The 23,541-nt window shown below is 30.1% G+C and overlaps 2 protein-coding genes across 2 annotated transcripts; both read left to right on the top strand.

Annotated features, from left to right (window-relative positions):
• The first annotated feature begins 3,519 nt into the window (after positions 1-3,519).
• On the top strand, positions 3,520-16,123 carry LOC124934691 (probable serine/threonine-protein kinase SIS8). The gene is made up of 18 exons (XM_047475213.1): positions 3,520-3,660; positions 4,100-4,265; positions 4,338-4,459; positions 4,902-5,105; positions 5,809-5,997; positions 6,088-6,347; positions 6,492-6,614; positions 6,780-6,869; positions 6,981-7,076; positions 7,877-7,957; positions 8,321-8,438; positions 12,763-13,063; positions 13,729-13,852; positions 14,002-14,021; positions 14,454-14,610; positions 14,959-15,247; positions 15,686-15,758; positions 15,851-16,123. Exons 2-18 carry the CDS (start codon positions 4,235-4,237, stop codon positions 15,934-15,936), a joined length of 2,364 nt encoding a protein of 787 aa, XP_047331169.1. The 5' UTR covers positions 3,520-3,660; positions 4,100-4,234; the 3' UTR covers positions 15,937-16,123.
• A 6,181-nt stretch (positions 16,124-22,304) lies between these two features.
• On the top strand, positions 22,305-23,119 carry LOC124921970. The gene has a single exon (XM_047462678.1). The coding sequence runs from the start codon at positions 22,394-22,396 to the stop codon at positions 22,883-22,885; it is 492 nt and encodes a 163-aa protein (XP_047318634.1). The 5' UTR covers positions 22,305-22,393; the 3' UTR covers positions 22,886-23,119.
• Positions 23,120-23,541: the final 422 nt, after the last annotated feature.

The raw sequence follows: 23,541 nt of genomic DNA, 5'->3' as shown, positions 1-23,541 counted from the left end.
CAAATGACCACAAGCCGAGTCCTGTTGTATCAAGCCAATTGTTCAATTTTATAGAAATCGAGTTTATAATTTTATCAATGAAACGTTTTGTTTATAATAATGTAATGATAAATAAAATAAGTATAATAATTATTTTTATAATTAATAAATATAATATGATAACATGGTTTCTTCTTAATGCATATATTTTTCAATTTAAATACTTAATCATAAAGTGAATATGTATAAACCTTTTGTAAAATGTGATTTTAGAATTAGTGTTTGAAGTTAGTGAATCTTGTTACCTATCACTTAATACACTCATTTATGTTTTGTTCTCATAATTTCCAATCCTATAAAAAGTCAAAGATATCTCTTCATTTAGTGATCCCTGTCTGCATGAAAAATAGGGAGTAAATATTTTATACAAATTAAAAAGCAAAATATATTTAATAAGAGATCCATCCTATTGTCTATTTAATGTGTGCATCATTTTAATCTCTCTTTCTGGGATACATCTATTATAGTCAACTAGGATTGTTTGGTGTGATAGATTATTTTAATTTAATAAAAAAAAATTATCAAATAAATATTTTATTTTTATAATATTTTAAAATATTGAATATAAATAATATTTTAAATAAATTGTTTTCAATCCATATTTTTTTTCTAGAAAATTAACTATTTAGAAAATACATCAAAACAAGACTTAAATGAACAATCAATTTGTTTTCCCGATGTTTGCTGAAATATGAAATAGGCTCTGAAAATAAAATCATTCAATTTTTGTCAGTGGTATTATGTAGAATTACGACGTTTTATAACTATTAAAGAATGCATGTACCTATTTAATTTCTCTGTCTAGTTTTATCTGGATTTTTTTAAAATAAATATTTTAATTAATAAAAAATATTATTATTAAAAAAAATAAAATATAGAAAACATTTAATTAATAATTTTATGAAATACAAGATTGATTAATAATCTAAATGTTTGTTTGATAACAAAACTAATAAATCACAAACTTATATAGTTTTATTATAAGATTTTTTTTTTTAAAAAAAAATTACTAAAAAAAATACATAACTTCAATTTTTTTAATATATTTATATTCTAAGGGCTTGTTTGATATTAAGTTATTTGAAATTTTCTTGATTTTTTCTTCAAATGTCATGATTAATTAAATTTTATACAAAAATTAAATTTTCATAGTTAAAAATTAAAAATACTATTTATTTTCTCTTTCCACCATACCATGGAGATAAATTAATTTATATAATTAAATTAATTGTAATTTTAATATTTAAATAAATAAAAAAAGTGATTAGATTGTTGAAATGATGAATATGGTGAGTATATATGGTATACCTTATCGAAAATTTTGGTACACAAAAAATTCATATAACCTTACCTTGATTTCAGTATACCTTAATTTCGGTATACAAAAATTTCATAACTTTATCTTATAATATTTCGGTATACCATAATTTTGGCACGGTATTGGTATTATATCTTTAAAACCTAAAAATTATATTAAATTAAAAAAAAGAAATCTGATTGTTAAGGTAGAAATTGCATATATTTAATAATATTTTAGTATAATTATATTTTGATATTATTAAATAAAATATATTTCTATAATTAAATTAATATCAAATTTATTTAATTATTTCTTATTTATATATATATATATATTATTTTAATTTATAATAATATTACGGTATATCTTGATATAACAAAATTTTAAAAATCTCATACCTTTACAGTACTAATAATTTCGGTATCGTTATCCTACTTACATTTTTTTCGGTATATCTTAAAAATTAATATTTTCGATATATTGCAGTATTTTCAATATACCTATAATATCGATAATTTTTTCCACAAAGAAAAATGGTTGATTTTAAGATAAAAAAAAAAAAAAAAAAATGCTGCATCAAACCAGCCAGCTCTTAGACTCTTCTAAGGTAAGTATAGTTTTTCCTATTTTTTCATAAAAATCGTTTGATTAAATTTTTAAAAATCAGTGTTTTATGGTTAAAAGTAAAAAATATATTTTATTTTTTAAATATAAATAAATTTATATAATTAAATAAAGGGTAATTTTAGTATTTAAATATATAAAAGGATTGATTAAATAGTTAAAATGACTGATGAAAGGATGATTGTGTTTTGAAATAAAATTAAAAAAAAAATCCTAAAGAAAAGCATACATCAAACAAGCCTAGAGTTGGTTTGATTTTGAGTTATGTTCATTATTTATACACTATATACATTTTACACAATTAAAACATTTAATTCATTCATTCAAATATTAAAATTTTTATATTTATGTTTGATATAAATTTATATTAAATAATTTATTTTGTATGAAATATAATTGTAAATTCATAATTTTATATAACCCAAGTCAAACAAACTCTTATAAGAAGTATCCACGGTTATTATTAAAAATAAACTTGGTTCAATTCAAATAAAATATAAACCAACATAAAAACAACTATTAACATATAATTTAATTAATCTGCTCAGTTTTAGGGTTACTAAAAATTAAATTATTAGATGAAAATATTTAAAGGTATTAATATTTAATGAAAAATATTAATATATAATATTTTATACGATAAATTGATTGATAAAATGAAATAATTTTTTTAACGAAAACTTTTGTTTTATTATGAATTATTTGAAAAAAATATATTGTTCTATACTAAATGTTTGAAATTATTTAATTTGATTTTTTATTAATAAAAAACATATAATAAAAATAGTTTGGTACCTCACTAAATTACTTTAAATAATAATAAAATATAATTTATTATTCTTACTTAACAATGAAAAAATTATGACTGTGCTTGTAAGTGAAAATGAAATAATTTTTTTTATGAAAACTTTTGTATGTTTTATGAATTATTTGAAAAAATTATTGTTTTATACTAAATCTTTGAAATTATTTAATTTGATTTTTTTATTAATAAAAAATATATAGTAAAAATAGTTTGGTACCTTACTAAATTACCTTAAATAATAAGAAAATATAATCTATTATTCTTACTTCATTGATGAAAAAAAGTATGATTGTGCTTGTTAGTGAAAATGAAATAATTTTTTTTACGAAATTTTTTATATTTTTTTATGAATTATTTGAAAAAAATTATTATTCTATACTAAACATTTGAAATTATTTAATTTGATTTTTTTTATTAATAAAAAAGATATAGTAAAAATAATTTAGTACCTCACTAAATTACCTTAAATAATAAGAAAATATAATCTATTATTCTTAATTAAGGATGAAAAAATTATGATTGTACTTGTTAGTGTCGTTCTATTTTAAAAAGAGAAAATAATTATAGAATTGTTTGTAATTTTCTGTTTTAATGTTTATTATTTATTTTTTTCAAAATCTAAAAAAAAAAAAAAAAAAAAGAAGAAGAAAAGAAACGTGATCAAACGAGCTATTTAATTTTATCAATCTGGCTAAATAGAAAAAAAAAAAAAAAAAAGAGACAGCATTGTAGTTGGTGGGTCCATTAGAGTAACTGAAATTAAGAAGCGTATGATTTTAACTTCTCAGCAATCTCTCTCTTCTCTCTCCTCTAAACCTGATGAATATACGATTTATGCTCTCACGTTCTGATCAGTAGAGCCATCACTCTGATAATAAGATGCCTGGATTAGGTTTGTTCTTCAATCTCGCTCTTAAATTGCTTTTCTTTGCTGTTCTTATTCGCTAGTATCTGTCGTCAATAATCGGAACATGTAAATTTCTCCAAATCGTATCCGATTTAGTAGCATAGTTTATTTTCTTCTCTTTTTTTTATCTGCATTGAGGATTCATTGGTTGCATTTACATTTGCTGATGCTGATTTTGTGTTTTCTTCAAGCACTGTCAATATGTTAGCAAAAAAAGAGAACCAGTGTTTCTAGAACCAGCTCTTATCATTGTAGGAGCTGTAAATCGAGTTCATATAAACACGGGAGAGTAATTGATGCTAAAATGTTTAAACTTGTTTGCTGGGGATTATAAGATTTTATATTCTTAGGAAGAAAAACCTAAAGCGTTTGTTTATGCTCATTCTTTTTCTTAATTTTGACATAAATTTGTGGAAACTTGTAGGAATTGAGACTTGGGGATTGATGAATGTACTGAACCTTTTTGGCACATGCTTTTGGAAGAAATGTCAGTGATGTGAATGTTGGCCATCGGGTAAGGTGTTGATGAACAGAAATTAGGGTTTTAAGGTCTGCAGAGATGGAGAAGATTTCTGGTGGAATTGAACAAGGTCTACCTATTGCTGCATGGTTGCAATCTTATCTGTTAGAGGATTCACAATCTGTTTCTATGTTGTCTGCAGAGAAAACAACAATTTGTGGAGAAGACGATGAATATTCAATATCACAGAAAGCATCTCAGACTTTGTGGGCTACTGGAAAGCTTTCTGGACCAATTCCTGACGGTTTCTATTCAGTTCTTCCTGTGAGTGTTCTATAGCTTTTGTTCAAATGCATAATCAATGTTGCATAATTCTAGACATTACTGATTTAATTAGTGACTTGATTGGCATGTATAAAATGATAAATATTTGATCAGGATTGATGTAAGGTTCTGCCATACTTCTTTGCCTCTCCTGTACTTTGTATCCAACTTTGTACATTATTAAAGTTACTTAACAACTGCAACAAGCCTCATTTGCTGGAATATGTCTTCTCAGGATAATTGTTTATGAATTCTTCAATTTTTAGTGTATTTCTTGCATGAGGGAGCAAGAACATATATCTCCCAATAGTTTAAGGTTCTATAGCATGCAATCACATGTATCAGAGTTAGTTGTCACTCTAGTGATGTTTCCTCATAAATTGCTTATTTTTCTTCATAAATATGCATATAGCCCCTTCATATTTTCTAGATGTGGTTGCAGGAAGGAAGACTTCGGCAGCTTGATACTAGCATTCCTTCACTGGATGGAATTTTTTCCCTTGACTCGGAAGATATTATAGCAGATATCATTCTAGTGGATGCAGAAAAGGACAAGAAGCTTTCTATGTTGAAACAGCTAGCTGTAACTTTAGTAAAGGGACTGGATTCAAATCCATCTATATTGACGAAAAAGATTGCTGGATTGGTGTGTTTGCCTTTTTATATTTTGATATCATTATATTTTTGGTTGTTTTTTTTATATTGGATTGCAGGAGGAATGTTGCACGAAAGATGTTTTTTTATCTTTCTTGCAAGATGGCTCTTAAGTGTTAAAAGTTCATGCTTTATTTGCTCAACGATTTGCATCATATTAAAATTCTCACCCATTAAATCTTTTTTGGGTATACACCAATAAATTGTTATATAGATAAGGAGGTGTTTTAATTTTAACCACGAGAAAATGGTTGCCTTTCTACAAATATAGAACACTATCCTCAAGTACATGATATACGTCCTTAGAAATATAGACAGCCTAGATATAATTCAAGCAGGAAGAAGTATGATAAAAACAGTCATCTCGAGTTAGCTGGAATCACTTTGTTTCTAGGCACTGCTGATAAAAATATGATTAATCATCCAGCAGCCATTTTTTGTTTTTGCCATTACTGTTTAGCAGAATGATAAAAATAGGCGTATGCAGTTTAATACCACTGCGCCTTTATAATTCATGCAATGTTACTTCTTAAAAGATTTTGCAACTTCATATCATGTGTACTTTTGGTTCTATTTTCATTTCACGATATTGAGATGTGGAATTTAGTCTATATATGTCCTTAAATAAACTTAGCTTTTTATTTTTCTGCTAAGATCCTTCCACCCACTAATATGATTATTTTCCACGGGGTTAGGTTTCTGATATCTACAAACAATCAAACCTCTATTCAAGTCCTGCAAGAGCTGGACTGGAGGATTTTTCCTGTGCTTCAACTAATCAGGTTCAGATGCTGGGTCAAATAAGGCAGGGAACATGCCATGCCCGAGCCATCTTGTTCAAGGTTCTAGCTGATTCTGTTGGCCTTCCCAGTAGCCTTGTCGTGGTAATGCGGCACTTGTTCGCCAGGAAGACTGTTTGCTCGCCTTTATTCTGATTGATCTCTTGTGCTAAGCTCAAAGTTCTCTGTTTACAGGGTTTACCCAGCGATGGCATTATGGAGCGATCAGATTCCCACAAGCACATGTCTGTAACAGTAATCCTGAATTCTGTAGAACAACTAGTTGATCTTGTGCGTTCTCCAGGCCAGTTGCTACCCAACTCAACCAAAGCAATCTTGATGTCTCATATTTCTGCTGCAGGCGAGGGTGACTGTGCAGACAATGACTCGTGTGATTCGCCCCTAGAACCAAATAGTCCTCTATGTAGCTTTACAGATCAAGTAGGTGTTGAAAGGTAATGTAGTTTCTGCATAGCAGCCTGAAGATTTAGGTTTATGTGCTTTTGTTGTTCCTCAATGTATTGACTTGTTTATTTCTTTGCCGGAAGAAATTTATTTTTTCTAACTGTTCATAGATTTTGGACCTCTTTCATTTGCAGAGTTGAGAACAGTGACGCCTTCTTGTCGCCACATCATTGTAAGCTTGAAGCATCTGGCTATGTACCAGGTCCATCCTTGCGTAATATTATGCTTCGACAGAGAATGAAAGAAGGAAAGCTAAAGTAATATCTGTTGTTTCCTAAATGAATTGTATATGATGAATTTTCTTTTATTCCTGGAATTCATCTAAGTTATAAGCTTTCATTGATTTCTTTTCAGATTTACCTGTTACCTGATTTGGTTTGTTTCTATATTTGTTTCATAATACTTATGACTTTCTTGCACAGTTCATCGAAAAGTGAACCCAATGTAGGAAATGCACTTTGGTGGAACAACAGGAAGAAAGTTGCTGCAGAACAACATACCGTTAGTCTAAGGTTGATTTGTTTTATATGTTGCTTAGTTGTAAATGCAATTACTTGATTTCCGAACAACTATAAGTCCAATGTGTTTTATCTTTTTTTTTGTCGGTTATGGATTTTTTCCAGTCCAGAGCATCCATTATTACGTGCACGTGGAAGATCAAATTTAGGCTGTCAAAGAGACTATTTTAGGGGATTCACAAAGGACGTCTCTATATCAAGGTAAGCAACATAATTTTCCTTTTCAAGCTACTTAAGTCTTGACTTACTTTTTTGAAAATAAACATATAATTTTGTCTTCTTCCCAGCAATAACCCTGGTACTGCACTATATGCTATTTGCACCAACTTTTTTGTTCTTGTAACAGCTCATCCCAAAGCACTCCTTTGTCTTTCCCTCATAACCCTTCTTTTTGTTTTCTGTTTTTTTTTCTCCCTCTCCTCCACCCCTTCTTTGTAATGTTCAAATGCTCCTTGCGTTTCCTTTTTCAATAAATTTTTTTACATTTTTTTTTATAAAAAACTCCTTCCAAAGCACTTCTTTGACATTGGAAGAAAGTGGTTTGAGAATTGTTTCTCTTCTCAACAAAAGAGCATTTATGCTTATTTAGGAAGTTGTTTTATTATTTAATTTGTTTCTTCTAATATTGTCTATTGATTGTAAGTTGTAACCCCTTTGTACTAGTTTATCATATGAATAAAATCTTCTTCCTTACAAAATTGTAACCCCTTTGTACTAGTTTATCATATGAATAAAATCTTCTTCCTTACAAAATTGTATAAATAATGTTGATCAAGAAATAATCTGGTTCACTTGACACTAGTTTGAAACTGGAGCTACATTACTTAGTTGCTTTAGGGTTAAGCAAAAAGACTATTTTCCGTCTCATTTTCTAAAGGAAACACTCCTTGGTAGATTCAGACATTCTGCTGTTATGTTGTTCCATCATTTCATAACAGGAGCTAATGTCAATCATGTTATGTTACCTTTTCTCATTATATACATACATTTCAATATTGCAGGTCAGCAGGTGCATCTCCTGAAACTCGTAGAAGACGAAGAAGTATCAGCGAGATTCCAAAGATTGGCGATGATATTGTGAGGTCGATAGTTCATTTAATACTTATTAAACTTACTATATCTTGGGTGAAAAACGCATTCCATGTACTCCTTCAGAAGTAGCCACATAGTATTAATGCTTATGCAATAGGTAGATTTCCTTGGCGCCTAGCTAAAATATAACTGTGAAATAAAGGTCCCAGTATATCAAGGCCATCTTGCACACCAATATGAAAATTAGTCTTGCATAATCTTTTAGTCTGATGGATTAATCATATTGTTTGTGGAGAATTTCCTAATGTTTTGTTTTTACTTCATCTTTTAGGCATACCTAATATTAAGATATTGTAATTTTCTTATCATCCTAATTTTCCTAATTTCATGGTTGTGTTTTTCGCTGAATCTAGAGCTGTTCGTGCAATGAATGAAGCTCTAAAGTTAAACCGTCTTGCAAAGGAGCATGTTGACTCAGGTGGTAGTTTGTCTACAAGCAAAGAAGATAGCGAGTTAGATTCTCATGAACATGTAGGTTTTCTTATTTGCATCATCTCTTGAACAAATCCAAGTATTTTTGTTGCACTAAAAGTTCTTTCACAAAATTATCTTCATGATTGTGGATCTATGTTCCTTACCAGAATATTCACCACATAAAGGACTAAGAAGTATTTACTGCTTTTTTAATTTATTTTTAATTTTATTTTTAATTTAGGAGTATGTAATGCTTATAAAATTGAGATAAGAAGAAAAGGATGAAAACTTAGAGAAATGGGGTTAAACTTAGAAGAATGGGGGTGTGAGACCTATAGGAAAAGGGATGGGAATACATAGACTTCTATTTTCATCATTTATACTCTAACCCAATCTATATCCTCATCTATATACTCTCTTATAGAATACAACCATTAAATTGTTTATACAATATAAATAACATCTGACAATGTTTCACCCTCAACTTTTCGCGTCCACATGATATCCGGTCGTATCCGCGGTTGACATCGACACTAGTTGTGTCGTCGTTGATAGAACATGAACATTGTAACTTTTTTTTGAAAGGACTCGAGCTAGGGCTCGAGTTACATTCTTTGAGACTTCTTAAGGTTATCATTTTAGATTGTCGCCTCCTCATCATCCCCTTGTAGTACTCCTCTCTCCTCATAACCCATGATACTACACCCCCTCTTAACATCTCCCGTCCCTGAGAGAATATGACAATCCTCTCGTTAGTCCTGAGGTTTTGTCGAATGTCTTGGAGTCTTGCCTTTGTCCCCAAAATTTAATGCCATAACGAACTTCAAGGAAAAATCAGGTGGTTTTGTTGAAGGTTTCAGATGCTTGCCTTCGTCCCCAAAATCCATGTCGAAAATTCACTGAAAAGTCGGGGGGTTTTGCAACTGGTATTCTTTCATAACCCTCGTTGTTCACGGAAAATTCAGGTGGTTTGGCAACTTGCCTTCTTTCATAACCCTCGTCGAAAGAAAGCTCCACGTTCATTGTTTCCGTCAAGTCTTTCATGAACATTGAACGAAGAGAAGACCCAACTACATATCTTATTTACTTTTTGCAGATGATACTCTTTGACTTACTAAGACCATCCTTATCCATGACCCAAAAATGGGTCATGATGTTGGTTATGATTGATCATGGCAATTTATCATGACCAAATATTTGGTTATTCCATGACCAAAACCAAGATCATGTCATTGGGTCTTGGTTTCTGTCAAGTTATGACAAAAATCACAACCAAGGTTATCCAATCAAATGCTGCCATTTGTCAGCATCTGATTGGTTGTCCAGATTTTCTTTATCTTTTATCTTTAAAATCCAATTTTAATATTATTTATAATTTAAAAAAAATATATATATATATATCAAAATTCATAATTTTTCGAGATCTATAAATAGAGACCACTCTTGCTATATTTCGGAGCACAAAAAAAAATCACCATTTTCTCCATTTTTACTAATTATCCTCCTTTGTTTACAATTATCCATAATTAATACTAAATTATTATGGATACTAAATTAAAAAACATTATTATATATAAAAATTAGAAATTAAATATTATTATTATATTTAAAAATTATTTATTATTTTTTTAATTTAAAAATAAAAATAATATTTTTTAATTAATGATCAAGATTTTGTTGGTCATGGATAAGGACAATGACCAAAATCTTGGTCATAAAGCTCTTTTCATGATCATGACTATGATCATGACCAAAAAATGGGTCATGGATAAGGATGCTCTAAGCCCACAACAAAAAAAGCCTGATCAGTCTGAGCTCTTTTCATAGACAATGTTCCTAACACTTAGTCACTAGTCGGTATTCTAGAGTTTAGAATTGGGTTTCTCCCATCAAAATACATCGGCTTCCCTCTCGACGCCAAATTCAGTTGCAAGGAGATGTGAAATTCTATCATCAATAAAATGGGGATTAGGCCAACTCTTTGGAAGAGCAAACTTTTCTCTAAAGGCGAAAGGTTGGTTCTAATCAAGACTCCTTCGCCACAATCCTGCCATTCACTATTCCATCTTCCCCATCCCTACCTTGGTGGCCAACAGAATGAACTCAATCATTAGGAATTTTCTTTGGGGAAGCTCCAACTCTTCTAGTCATTCACGACGAAGCTTGACATGTTGACGGCATGCTCGAAACCAAGAATTTTTCTCTTTTCAAGATTTTTCTCCTGTGTAAATGGGGGAGGAGGTTTCTCAACACAACGCAAGCCTATGGAAGAAAACAATCATTGCCAAGTATGAAGTACAAGACCACGAATGGATGCTTCTCTGGGAGAAAGTTTAGGGGTAGACGCATCTAGGGTCGTATCACTAAAACATGGGAGAAACTTCACCCTTCTTATATTCACGGTGGGCAATGGTAAGAAAATCGATTTCTGTAATGATCGGTGACACCTAACTGGAGAACTGTCAAACTTCTTCCGGGATCTCTACTTAAGAAGGAGGCTAAAGTGGTGGACTACTTTCGGCTCATCTCTAATCATATTATTTAGAGAATCTCCTTAAATAGACGATTTTCCATTATAGAGGAGGGAAGACGGGCTCGCCTCGTGGATGCTCTTACCCATGTTTCAATTCTCCGGAGACCGACGATAAATTTTCTCTAACCGTCTCTCCCGATATAAAGACTAACTACATATACCATGCATTCCTCTAAAGGACTCCATCCCAGTTTCCTTGGAAAGAGGTGTGTAAAGAAAAAGTTTTAACAAAAGTCTCGTTCTTTGGCTGGGAAGCTATCCATGGAGGAGTCTTAACATCTAAAAAACTGAAAAAGAAGGGATTTCATCTTGCTAGCAGTTGCAACATTTGTTTGATGAGTGAAGAATTCATGAGTGAAGAATTCATTGACCATATTCTTCTTCATTGCGACCTTGCCTAAGAGCATGTGAGCTCTTATGCAGAACCTTCTTCATTCCCAATGGGATACTCCATCAAATGTTGCCGACTTTTGGGTCAAATGAATTGACTAGGGTTCTAACAACAATATTGCGGACGATTGGAAACCAATTCCGTATACCACTATAATGCAAACAAACAAACCTACTATATATGTCTTTTTTCTTGCTCTGATACCACTATAATGCTTATAAAATAGAGATAACAAAAAGGAGATGGAACTTAGAGAAATGGGCATGAGACCTAGAAGAAAGGGAATGGGAATACATACATACACTTCTATTTCATCATTTATATCCTAACCCTAATCTTTATCCTAATATATATATTCTCTTATATCTTAGCGGGCCTTATAGAATACATTCATTAAATGGTCCATAGGCCTTATAGAATATAAATAACACATGACTGAGTAACTCAAAGATATTTCTTTTTATTTTCTTTAAAAAATATAAAGAGTGATAAAGGTTTGCCTTAGATAATTTCTTTGGTTGAAATCTCATTATCTTCTTATAGTTTTTGTGTGCTTTATTTGATAAAGCATATTTTAGTCCACTGCTGATGAATGAAAGTCTGTAATAACCTGATCTCTTATCCATGGTCAGTCATTTTTGAGTCTTAATCAACTTTATATATCTTATGCATTTTTTTGGCTTGTTGGTTTTTAGAAGGCTTCCATACATGATATGATTTTATTGTACTAGTATTGACCATAATTTACAAGAACATTTTATCATCTTTATTTATGATACATTGGATTGTAAAATTGCATATAGATATCATTATTTGGAGCATACATTAGCATAATTTGTCATTTTCACAAGTTGAGAAGTACTTGGATAATTTTCTTTTTGAAATATTAAAATTATCCTGAATAAAGTTGTCAAAAATTGCGACATTTATTGTTCTTGGAGAATTTATGTAGCTGGACTTTTGTCGTTTGAGAACAGATGAATTTATTTTGTACAACGTGACATTATATGGTGTGTGATTATTTAGGGATCACCTGACTTGTAAGGTGTGGATATCAAAATATATGCATGCTTGTTAGGAAACAAAATATAAATGTTAAAAAATTAGCATTATATTAATTCATCATTTTTTCTTTTCTAGTTAATCTGGAGTTTCAGAAATGTGGTAGTTGAGGATCTCTGTGAAGAGACATAGGTTGTGAGACTAAAATTGTTAGAACCCTATATGCCATCTATCACTTTAGATGGAAATGATGAGAATTTTCTTAACATGATTAGAACATCTGAAACTTACTCCGCTATATGAGGTATTTTGGAAAGATATATAATTACACCAAACCACAATGCTGGGCTTTTCCAATAAATTAAGGATAACTGAACACTGGGAGACCTCAAGTCCTGGAATCTATTGTTAGTATCTGTTGTATAGTTTTCATTTCCATTTTAACACTTTTCCAGGCCTCAAATTTCAATTCGGATGAACATAATGAAAAGTCAGCTACAATGTCTCCACAATATTTTCTAGAGAGAAAGCACATTGGTTCACAAAAAGCGTTCTCATTGCCTACGTCCCCTCATAAATTCAGTAGTCAATCTTCTACAACATCTGAAGCAGTAGAACTTGGGGGAAACAATGATATGGTCAATATATGGAATAAGGTACTTGAATCATCCAAGACCCTAAACAAGCCTCTGTTGCCTTTTGAAGAATGGAACATTGATTTCTCTGAACTGACTGTTGGAGCTCGCGTAGGGATTGGTAAGTATCATGAATCTTTTGCACTATACATTTCTATGATTTTCTTTTTCAAATGTTAAAGTTTGTATGAATAAAGTTGTCACTGAGAGGCGATGTCTAATACTACAAACAACGTCCCAAGATTTCTGTGAATTTAATTTAGCAGCAATTTTTAATCAAGTACTGAGAGTTTATATAATTGTAAGTGTACTTTTACTTATGGCCAAGGCTTGTCACTCTGAACTATAGGGAGGCATGCTTATCTATTCAAGGCCTAAGTTCAATAAATATTAACTATTGACATGTTAGCTTTACCTGCATTTGTACATTGATCTAAAAGGATGTCCGTTTGCCTTTTTGCTGGCTTAAGGGAGAAGTTACTGATCTCAATGACCATTTTATTCACTAATCACTCTGGAAGTGAAGTTATTGAATTAGTTTCTAGAACAAGATTTACTTATAAACAAGAGAACATTGAATTTGAAGCCTGCCTTACAGACTCTGACAAATGTTGCTTAACTGAGCATCCATTTCCACATAAAACAATGCTCTGTGATCCAATATGATAACATTTACCTTAATCCCTACACTTTTGACCTTAATTTGAATTGATAGAATTAGAAAATGAAAACTATAAAGTTGACACTATCTTGTAATTTATCTGAATTGTTGTTCGAGTCTTATAGGTTTTTTTGGAGAAGTTTTCCGCGGACTTTGGAATGGAATAGATGTTGCTATAAAGGTTTTTCTGGAACAAGAAACAACCACTGAAAACATTGAAGACTTCTGCAATGAGATATCTATTCTAAGGTACTAATAATGACCAATCAACTTTTTCTTGAAAAAAGAAAAATTATCTGTCATTTGAACTCAGCTAATTTTCTATACTGCTTCTTTTAATCTCCTTTCTTGTTACATGTAAACTGACTTTCTGGTTTTCTTCCTTGTATCTTATCCAGTCGTCTTCGCCACCCAAATGGTAATTTTCTATACTGATTCGTACATACTTATTGAACCTATTTGGAAACTAGTATTTTGTCTCTAAGATTTTTCTACATTATGATCTCACTATTTTTGGATTATCATCCAGATTATAGTGTGATTTTTTATATACAATTATCTTATAGATCATGATACAAATCATAGTATAATTTTTTACTTCGTTTGGTATATAGATATTTTGATGGACCGTGATGAGATTATTTCTAAAATCATTTTAATTATTGACCAACATAACAAACGTAGAATTTTTGTAGATCATGATCAACATGAAAAAATGTATGATAAAACAGCCCATAATATCTAAGTAAATCCAAATTGAGTATGATTGCCTGCATTTAATGTATGAAGCATCACATTCATGTTCTTAGCATCTTACACTTTGTTGCGATTTGCTGCACTATCCTTGCAGTTATTTTATTTCTTGGTGCCTGCACAAAGCCTCCTCACCTGTCAATGATAACAGAATATAGTGAAATGGGATCATTGTATCATTTGATCCATGCAAGTCTAGAGAGAAAGAGAATAAGCTGGCGAAGGAGATTAAAAATGTTGTCAGACATTTGCAGGTGATTTTGTTAATCTATTTGGGATAAAATTTCATTTCGCTTCTTTCCTGAACTTGCATTAAAAACTAATTTTGCTTTCCATATTTTAAAAACTAACTCCGCAAGTTCATTAAAATTCATATTTTGCAGCTCCTTAATCTAAATTCTTGGCTTAAAATATTTGTTCTTTCTAAAATGCATATCAAGACATTATCAGAGTTGACTAAAGAATGACAATGGAAAGTAACTTGAGTCATTTTTAAATGCAAGTTAAAGAAGTAAAATGAGCTTCTTTCCTTCTATTTGGAAAATTGTTTGGATCGCTGGAGTATCCTAATATAGTTTTCTTAATTTTTGATATTTATTAAGGGGTCTAATGTGTATACACCGAATGAAAATAGCACACCGTGATCTAAAGACTGCAAATTGCCTTGTGAATAAGCACTGGTCGGTTAAGATATGTGATTTTGGGCTGTCACGATTTCTGTCAACCAGACCTATGAAGGATTCTTCATCTGCTGGAACTCCAGAGTGGATGGCTCCTGAACTCATACGCAATGAGCCCTTCACAGAAAAATGTGATATATTCAGCCTTGGTGTTATAATATGGGAACTATACACTCTTAATCGACCATGGGAAGGTGTACCTTCTTTACAAGTGAGTTTTTCTGATTTTCATCCACATATCACCTCTTATATATTTCCATGTTAGCACCTATTTAGATAAATATATTTTTTCTAAAGTTAAATAGGTGCTGATGTGGCAAAGAGTAAAATGGTTTAGTAAGCAAAATGGTCCATATGTGACTGATATTATGATTTTTTTTTGTTCAACTATAAAAAACAATCTCATAGTTGAAGGACTTATTTCAAAAGACAATAGTTAAATGATGTATTTTAAAATTGTCAAAATATGGCTATGTTTGGAAAGAATTATAATTCTTTAATTAAGGTCATCAAACAAATAAATGATTTGGAATTGAACCCCAAATTCCAATTCCATTTCCAATTCCCCCCTGAACCAAACATAGCCTAAAGGGGGGAATTGGATAACATGGTTGAGATTCATGGTTGATATCTTCCAACCAACCCTCAGGTGGTTGAAGCTGTTGGTAGAGAAGGACAGCGGTTGGAAATTCCTCAAGGCCCTGTAGGCATGCTAATATCAGGTCAGATTATGAAACTTTGAAAAAGTATAAATGTCTTTTGAAAAACAAAATAACATTAATATTTAGTTGTATGTATGACGATGGTGTTTCAGATTGCTGGGCTGAACCAGATGAACGACCCAGCTGTGAAGAAGTTCTCTCGCGTTTGATCCAATGTGAGCACACAGTTACATGCTGATTTGACTCTATAACCGACCCAGTGTTCGAAACCTTGTGTCTTATTTCTTTACAAATCAATTTATGAATCAAAAGTTTGTTCAAACCAGAGACAATAAGATTTCATGGAAGGAGTTGAAAAACATAAGTTTTCCATATGTATGTAATTTACATAGACATGGGAGATCAAAGAAATTTTATTTTCTTAATTTCTATGTTAAAGTGATTACTTTTGAAAACAAAACTTAGAAAATATCTATCACATAAATTTGTCAAAATCTAATGCCTTTTCCTTGTGTGGAATGGGGAATTTGTTGAGAGATACTATTATTGTTCTTTAAGCATCTGAATTCAAAATTATAGCATTGTAAGTAGGCAAAGATTAAAGACCCTTTATATAGCTTTATGAAAAGCCAACCCATATTGATTCACAAGCTTTGTTACTAAATTGAGTATAACAATATGCTCAATTTAGCTACAAAGAATAATTTTATGTTTGAAATTATTTAGTTTGGTTTGCAATTATATCAAATTCTTTAAATAATTTAACATTGTGTGGCTCTCAATTCAATCATTTTTTAAAATCTTTCTTTATAAACAATTTCTATAAATATAAAAGGATTGTTGGATTACAATATCCATTCATTTGATTTAATATAATTTAAATAATCCAATACCAAGTAACATACTCATATATATGGTTGAAAATTTCATATGACAATACCCCTTTTCCTTGATGACATGGACCCTCCTTTTCCACACTCCACATGTTACCCACTAACATGTTACATATAAAAAAAATGTTTAATTTATTTGGATGGGACTCGCCCCAAATTAGGATGGCAATTCCAACCTAATCTACCAAATCCTTGGCCTTTCCCCCCTCACCTTTATTTTAGGCAAGATTTAATCTTGAAACTTTTTGACCATTCACAAAAATATCCAAAAATTAGAGGACAAATCAAAAGAAAATGCATTAATTTCCCATAAAGCAACCTCTTATTTTAATGAGAGTTATCAAATTATATAATCTTCACATTATAGAGGAATAATGATACAAAATAGTAGATATAATTATGCTTGATGATTTTGTTTATAAATACTTTATGTTCATGCATTTGGATATTTTGTTATTAAATACTTGTTGTTCATGCATTTGTATAGACTTGAAACTAATCAATAAATTTCTCAATTAGTGTTTCACTTAACAAAGAAAAATGTTTTTAAATAAATTGAGTAATCTCTTGTAAATAGAAAAGTATTGTCTAAGAGAATAACATTTTTATGTGTTATGATATATTTCTTAAGGAAATAAGCCATAGTTTTCAAAATAATCTTTTTATAAATATTACTTGCACATTATTTAGTCTTCTTTGTAAAAATAGAAGTGCTAGCATACCCCAAGTCCACTTTATATTATTAATAATTTATAATGTTTGTGAATGAAAATAATTAGCATTTAAACCTGAAAACTTCATGTCATAGTCCCTAGTTTGCTTTAGGGTGACATTATTTCAAAGAACCCCATTAAAATTTTCATTATGAAAGTAACTAATTAATGATAATTTGACAAGATGAAAGAAATTGTTTTCCTTTTATTTAATGATCATTAAGTTTGAAGTTTGGAGCACATCAACCAAGATGAGGAACACCATAAATAAAGAGAATAAGTTGTCTATCACATCAACCAAAATTAAAGAAAGAACAGAGAATGAATAATTAAGATTTCCCACACCCAAAAAAGGACTTGGGGGATCAATCATCCATGTGCCTCATGAAAGGGGCCATCTCTTAGATAACTCCACTTGGGTAAATAGGACAATCAACTTCACCCAAGTCAAAGCACTTGAGATGAGCAAAAAGGCTAACAATAGAAGAAATCCATCAACAATCTCCTCACTTTCCAATGAAACCCACAAACCCACATGATCTTGTTTGGGGATATTGAAAGAAAGTTCTTGACATAAACCCCCATAAAAAGAGCTTCATTTTACCATCTATGCCACATTGGCGCTCGTTTGATTCAACTTATTTGCCACGCTTGGTTTGTAGAAACAAACTATTAGAAATAAGGCAAATCAAACAGGTCTCCGTGATTTTGATAAATATTATAAAAAATCTCAACATTAAATAATCAGCTAGACTCCAAGCACATATAGCCATCCTTGTTTTTGATTGGCCCTACATTAATAAGACTCCAAACCTACTCTTCTCATCAAACCTGAATTTCACAAACTTGTTGACAAGTGTTGAAATAACCACCTGTCCTAGCTAGAGAAGATGGGGTATTCCAAAAATGGGGTTTATTCTTCACCATTAAAAGAAATGATCTCAATAAGAAATATATATATATATATATATGTATATCCCATGTCATGAAATACCCACTTCAAATATCTATATAATTAACAAATATATGCCCAATTGGCATTCGATCCTAATCATGAAACACCACGTCTCGTACTAAAGCCAGGTATAACTTTTAAGGTGTAAGATGGCCTTGCTTGTTTCTGTCCTTGAGCACTTAAGAAATGTTATTATTTCCCCTTTATGATATATATATATATCATTATAGATAAATAGATGGAGTAATAATAGAGGAAAGTAGGGTTGGTAGTATACCACACACACCTTACAAATAAGACGTGTGACAATTTTTGTATGCGAAATTTGGTTTCTTAGATACGACTCTAAGGGGTAAACTACTCTGGTGAGTTGAGTTTTCAAATACTACTAAAACCTACATAATTTACTTATTGTCTAAAAGTACAAATTTATAAATTTATATATAATCAAAATATCAAATTTTACATAATCAAACAATATAATATAATCACAAAATTTTATTTAATGATCACCATTGAATCACCATTTTACATTAATTTTTCAAAGTCAACACAGTAACCCCAAAACTTTATAAAGGTTATAAAAGAGATTAAAAACAAAAATAATAGTATTTAGTAATAAGTAATAACCCCTAAAATATAATAAATTAAACATTATTATTTAATTTTTAGAATTAATTTCTTTATAATTTAGTATATATTTCTCATATATATATATTTATCAAATATATATATATATATATATATATATTTAAATATATTTTTTGTAATTATAAATTAATTAATTTGATTTATTCTCTATTATTACTTATTTAAAAAAATATATAAAAAATAAATAATAATACATATTTTAAAATTAGTGAAGAGAGAAAAAAAATCATCATGAAGAGAAAAATAATTAACAAGAGATAAAAAAAAATAAAAAATAAAATTCATAAAAAGAGTGAAGTTGATATTCTTAGGTTACCCTTTTAAATGTTTTGCTCCCTATATTATGTTAAATATAAGTATCATAAAGTTAAAAATATTGAGTCCATTTTTGTAGTGAGAAAGCGAGAACTTAAATATAACTTCAAAATCACGCCAAACAATTTTTTGTGTGTGAAAAAGAGATGAAAAATAATTTAATCCATCAAAAATACTATTTAGTTTATTAATTTAATTTTAGAATAATTTAGAATGCCTTTATAAAAAAAATAACCATTTTTTTAGGACATTAATTGTGAAAATTGAGATTTATGAACAAGATATTGGTTACGGCCATGAAAGGACAAAATGCACACCTTGATCACTAAAAAATGGTATTTCCTTTAAAAAGTTTGGCCAAAAATATTTATTTGTTAAAATATATATTTATAAATTTGGCTAATTTAGTTTCAATCACAATCTCATACTTTTCTACACAATAACAAAAAGTGAGGTAATTATGTTCTTTGTGATTTTGTAGATCATGTATATTTGTTTGAGAAGGCTACAAGTCCAAGTACAAGAGCCTCAAGCCTCTATTGTTTTCAGCTGATTTGAGGCAATAAAAGGTCTGGACCACCTATATATATGCAACCATCACACATCTTGAGCACGTCACAACGGGTGAAGGTTTCCATGTACGGGTTGGCAAAGGCGCAAACATGCATTGACTTTGTAGAGGCTCAATTGTTGCAAAAGTTTCAAAAATGGGTGACCCACATGCATATCAAAGGTATTTTTGCAATACTTAGAGACTTGGTTACTATGTTGAATATTGATGCAAAATTTGTTGTGGTGCAATTGGAAATCTTTTCAAAGATTGAGAAAGTAAGAAAAATGAGATTGAAAAGTGAAGTATTTAGATTGGTGTCAACATCAAAGAAATGAAATTAAGACAGTTGAGATGTCGATCCGGCTGATTAACTTGTGTGACTCGAGTTTTAAAGGTAACGAGAATATTATTCTAACTTATTTTGTGTTGGTTGTTTTTATAGTAGGTGTAAATTAATGAAAATAGTTATGTTTTAAACAATAAAAAATTAGAAGTGGCTACACAATATCTCACCCCACAACTTGACTTGAACATCAGTTAAATATACTTTCAATTGAAAACTGAATTTAAAATTTTTTTCACTTAGAATACATTAAAACAATTATCAATTATTATTTATGTTTATGTTTATAAACAAGTAAAGATAATATGTCTGTGGGCAAAAAGATCAATTCTAATAACATGATAATATGACTCATTAAAATATAGTACATAATTAAATCAACAAAAAACTTTGAACAATCCCATATTTTAAAGTGTTATTAACATTTTATTTCAAAACACTTTTTTTCTACTAAAACACATTTTAATTATTCTACAAAAAAAAATTAATACTTGGTCCATACCGTACAAATATTTACATATACCAATGACCAAAGGCATATATAAGAATTATGATGATGAGGTCATCCACCAGATAGTATTTTCTTTTAAGGCTGGCCTAAGGGTCCCTATATGATGATCAAAAGGTAAAGTACATAAGTTAATAATATAGGTTGCAATTATTGAATTTAACATAATTTAATTAAGATAATTTAAGGTTAGGATTCAAAATCATAATTTAATTTTCATTAAACAGATTATAAGATAATGTTAAATTTTTTTCATTAAAAAGATTTTAAAATAAGGATTTATTTTATAAATTTACAAATGGAGTTGTTTCCTACATACAAAAAAGCCTAATTCATTTTCAAAATTACTACACTTATTTCATAAATATGTGGTCAATTATATGATTAGTAGGATTGTTAAAGAGAATTATCAATTATGTAAAGATAATTATCTTTATTATAGAATTAGAAAAATAACTACTCTACTTCTAGCATTTTTTTCATAACATTTCCTCTCGGAGTGACTATAGTAACTAATTAGGGATAGTCTTATCTTTATTTCGTTTAATATCATTATATTTTATCTTAGTTTAATTTAGAGTTGATGTAAGAAAATTTTTGTATATCTATTTTTTTTTTAATCAGAATTATCGTGTCATCTTTACAATTCATTTGACTTCATCTTGTCACCAATTAAAATTTCCATAGAAAACGAGACATGTTAAAAACAAAACCATTGAAATATAGCAATAGAGATGTAGACAAAGTTAAAAATTGGAAACAAAGTATTTGGGGATGAAGACTAAAGCTTAGAGGATGATAAGCAAAATCTTAAGAAACAAAGGTAGAAAAGGGAAACAAATATAAGAGCACGAAAACGAAGGTAGAAAAGGAAAATCAAATATTATTAATTTATACTCATTAGGTTAATCCAAATAACAAAAGTAATGTGCACAAAAAATCACGAGTTCGTTTTTTAAGTTAAAATAAGATAATGAATTTTTTTTTTTTTTAACACAAACGGTATGTATAACCCTCTTAATTTTGATCCAACCGAACTCTCATTCATCTTTTATTCATCATTTTTAAAAATAAATTATTCATTTGAATATATAGACTCATTTACACCTTTAGAAAACCATTTATGTACAACAAAAAGACATATGTATCCAAAAACAAAACCTTATATTCCTATCATCTTCACTTTGAAACCCCCAACTACCTCAAATAAAATAATAAAAAACAAATAATACGATACAAACCATGTTAAATTTAATTAACCTAGTTTCATTGGCTCCATTATTATTAATGGGTGACTCCACGATTTTTAAGGGTAAAAACATGACAGGTTATTCAATCTAAAGTTGGATATTTGTAAAATAAATAGAAAAGCTAAAAAAAATCATTTTTAAGATTCCTTACTGGAAAAAAATGGAAAATTTTATTGGGTTCCATTTTTCAAATAGAGGATTTGTTCCGATTTGTCCAATTACATCCGAATCACATCCAAACATTGTTTTTTTAATACATATTATATTGAAAAGTGATCAAATAAATAAAAAGGAGTGTCATGATCAGAATATATTTATTTTTTGATAAGTGTGATGAGAAGTTCATATTTGAATGGGGTACCCTACCAATTGAGTTGATTGATACCCTACCACAACCTCCTCACTCTTCCCATGAAAAGGGAAAGAGACTTTCTCATTCATTTTAATATATCCCAATTCCTTCTCCCCTTCCTTCTTCAATCATATAATTTTCATAGCTCCATTCTCCTCCTCCATGAAGAACACTCTCAGGTGTTGCATTTCTTGCATTCTCCCATGCGGGTCCCTAGATGTGATTCGAATAATCCACGCCAACGGTCGTGTTGAAGAAATAAACCGATCAATCCGAGCCTCGGAGATCATGGAATCCTATCCAAACCACATCCTAAAAAAACCTTCCTCCCCATCCGACGACGCCCCAAAGATCGTCATCGTTCCTCCTGAAGCCGAGCTCCAACGCGGAAAGATTTACTTCCTCATGCCCGCCCCGACGCCATCCTTGAAAAAGTCAGTCGCGCGATCGGAAACGAGGAGAAAGAAAGAAAAAACCAACAATACTAAGAACAACGACAATCTTGTCATGTCGGATCGTTACCTTAGCGAGATTCTGTCGGAGAAAATCGTGTCGACTGGAAAGGATAGGAGGAGGGGCCGGACCGGAGTTTGGAGACCTCATCTCGAGAGTATATCCGAGACAACACCAACATCAACAACCCAAGTATCGTGAAGCTTTAATTTGAATCATGTATTGTTTTTGTGATAATGATCATTCTTTTCTTTCTTTCTTTCTATTCTATCCTTTCCCAAGATTTGTCTTTAGGGTTTGCAAGTTGTTTCATTAGAACTCTATTATTCTCTTCTCTTGCATTTTTAATTCCGGGTTGTGCATATTGAAGGATAGAGATGATCATGAAGGGGAATAACATGTTCAAAAAAATGTTATTATTTTCTATTTCTTTGAGCACCCTTAAGCCCACTTTATATATGTTACAAATATTATACATATTTTGAATCTTTACATGTTTTTGTTTTCTAAAACAAATTGAAAAGTGAAACATTTTATTGGATTGTAAAAAATAAACATTTATAGTGAAATATAATTTCATCCTTAACAAGAGCATATGAGTTTTTTTTCATTAAAAGGAATATTGTTTTTTAATATTTATAATTCATTAATAGGGGAATGATATAGTAATAATTTATCTGGAAAGATAGAATTAAAAAGTGGGTAAGGTCCCACTTATGGTATTAATAAGTGGAGTTTGGAATATGCACACTAACTCACTCTTTTTCCGGGAAACAAGAGGCTCATCCATATATGATTATGATGCCTTCATACCCCACTCAACAATAACATCTCAAGTTCACTATTTTTTTTTTTTC

The sequence above is a fragment of the Impatiens glandulifera genome, chromosome 1 (genome assembly GCF_907164915.1).
Source record: "Impatiens glandulifera chromosome 1, dImpGla2.1, whole genome shotgun sequence".
NCBI lineage: Eukaryota > Viridiplantae > Streptophyta > Magnoliopsida > Ericales > Balsaminaceae > Impatiens > Impatiens glandulifera.
This window is presented reverse-complemented; position numbering and strand designations above follow the sequence as displayed.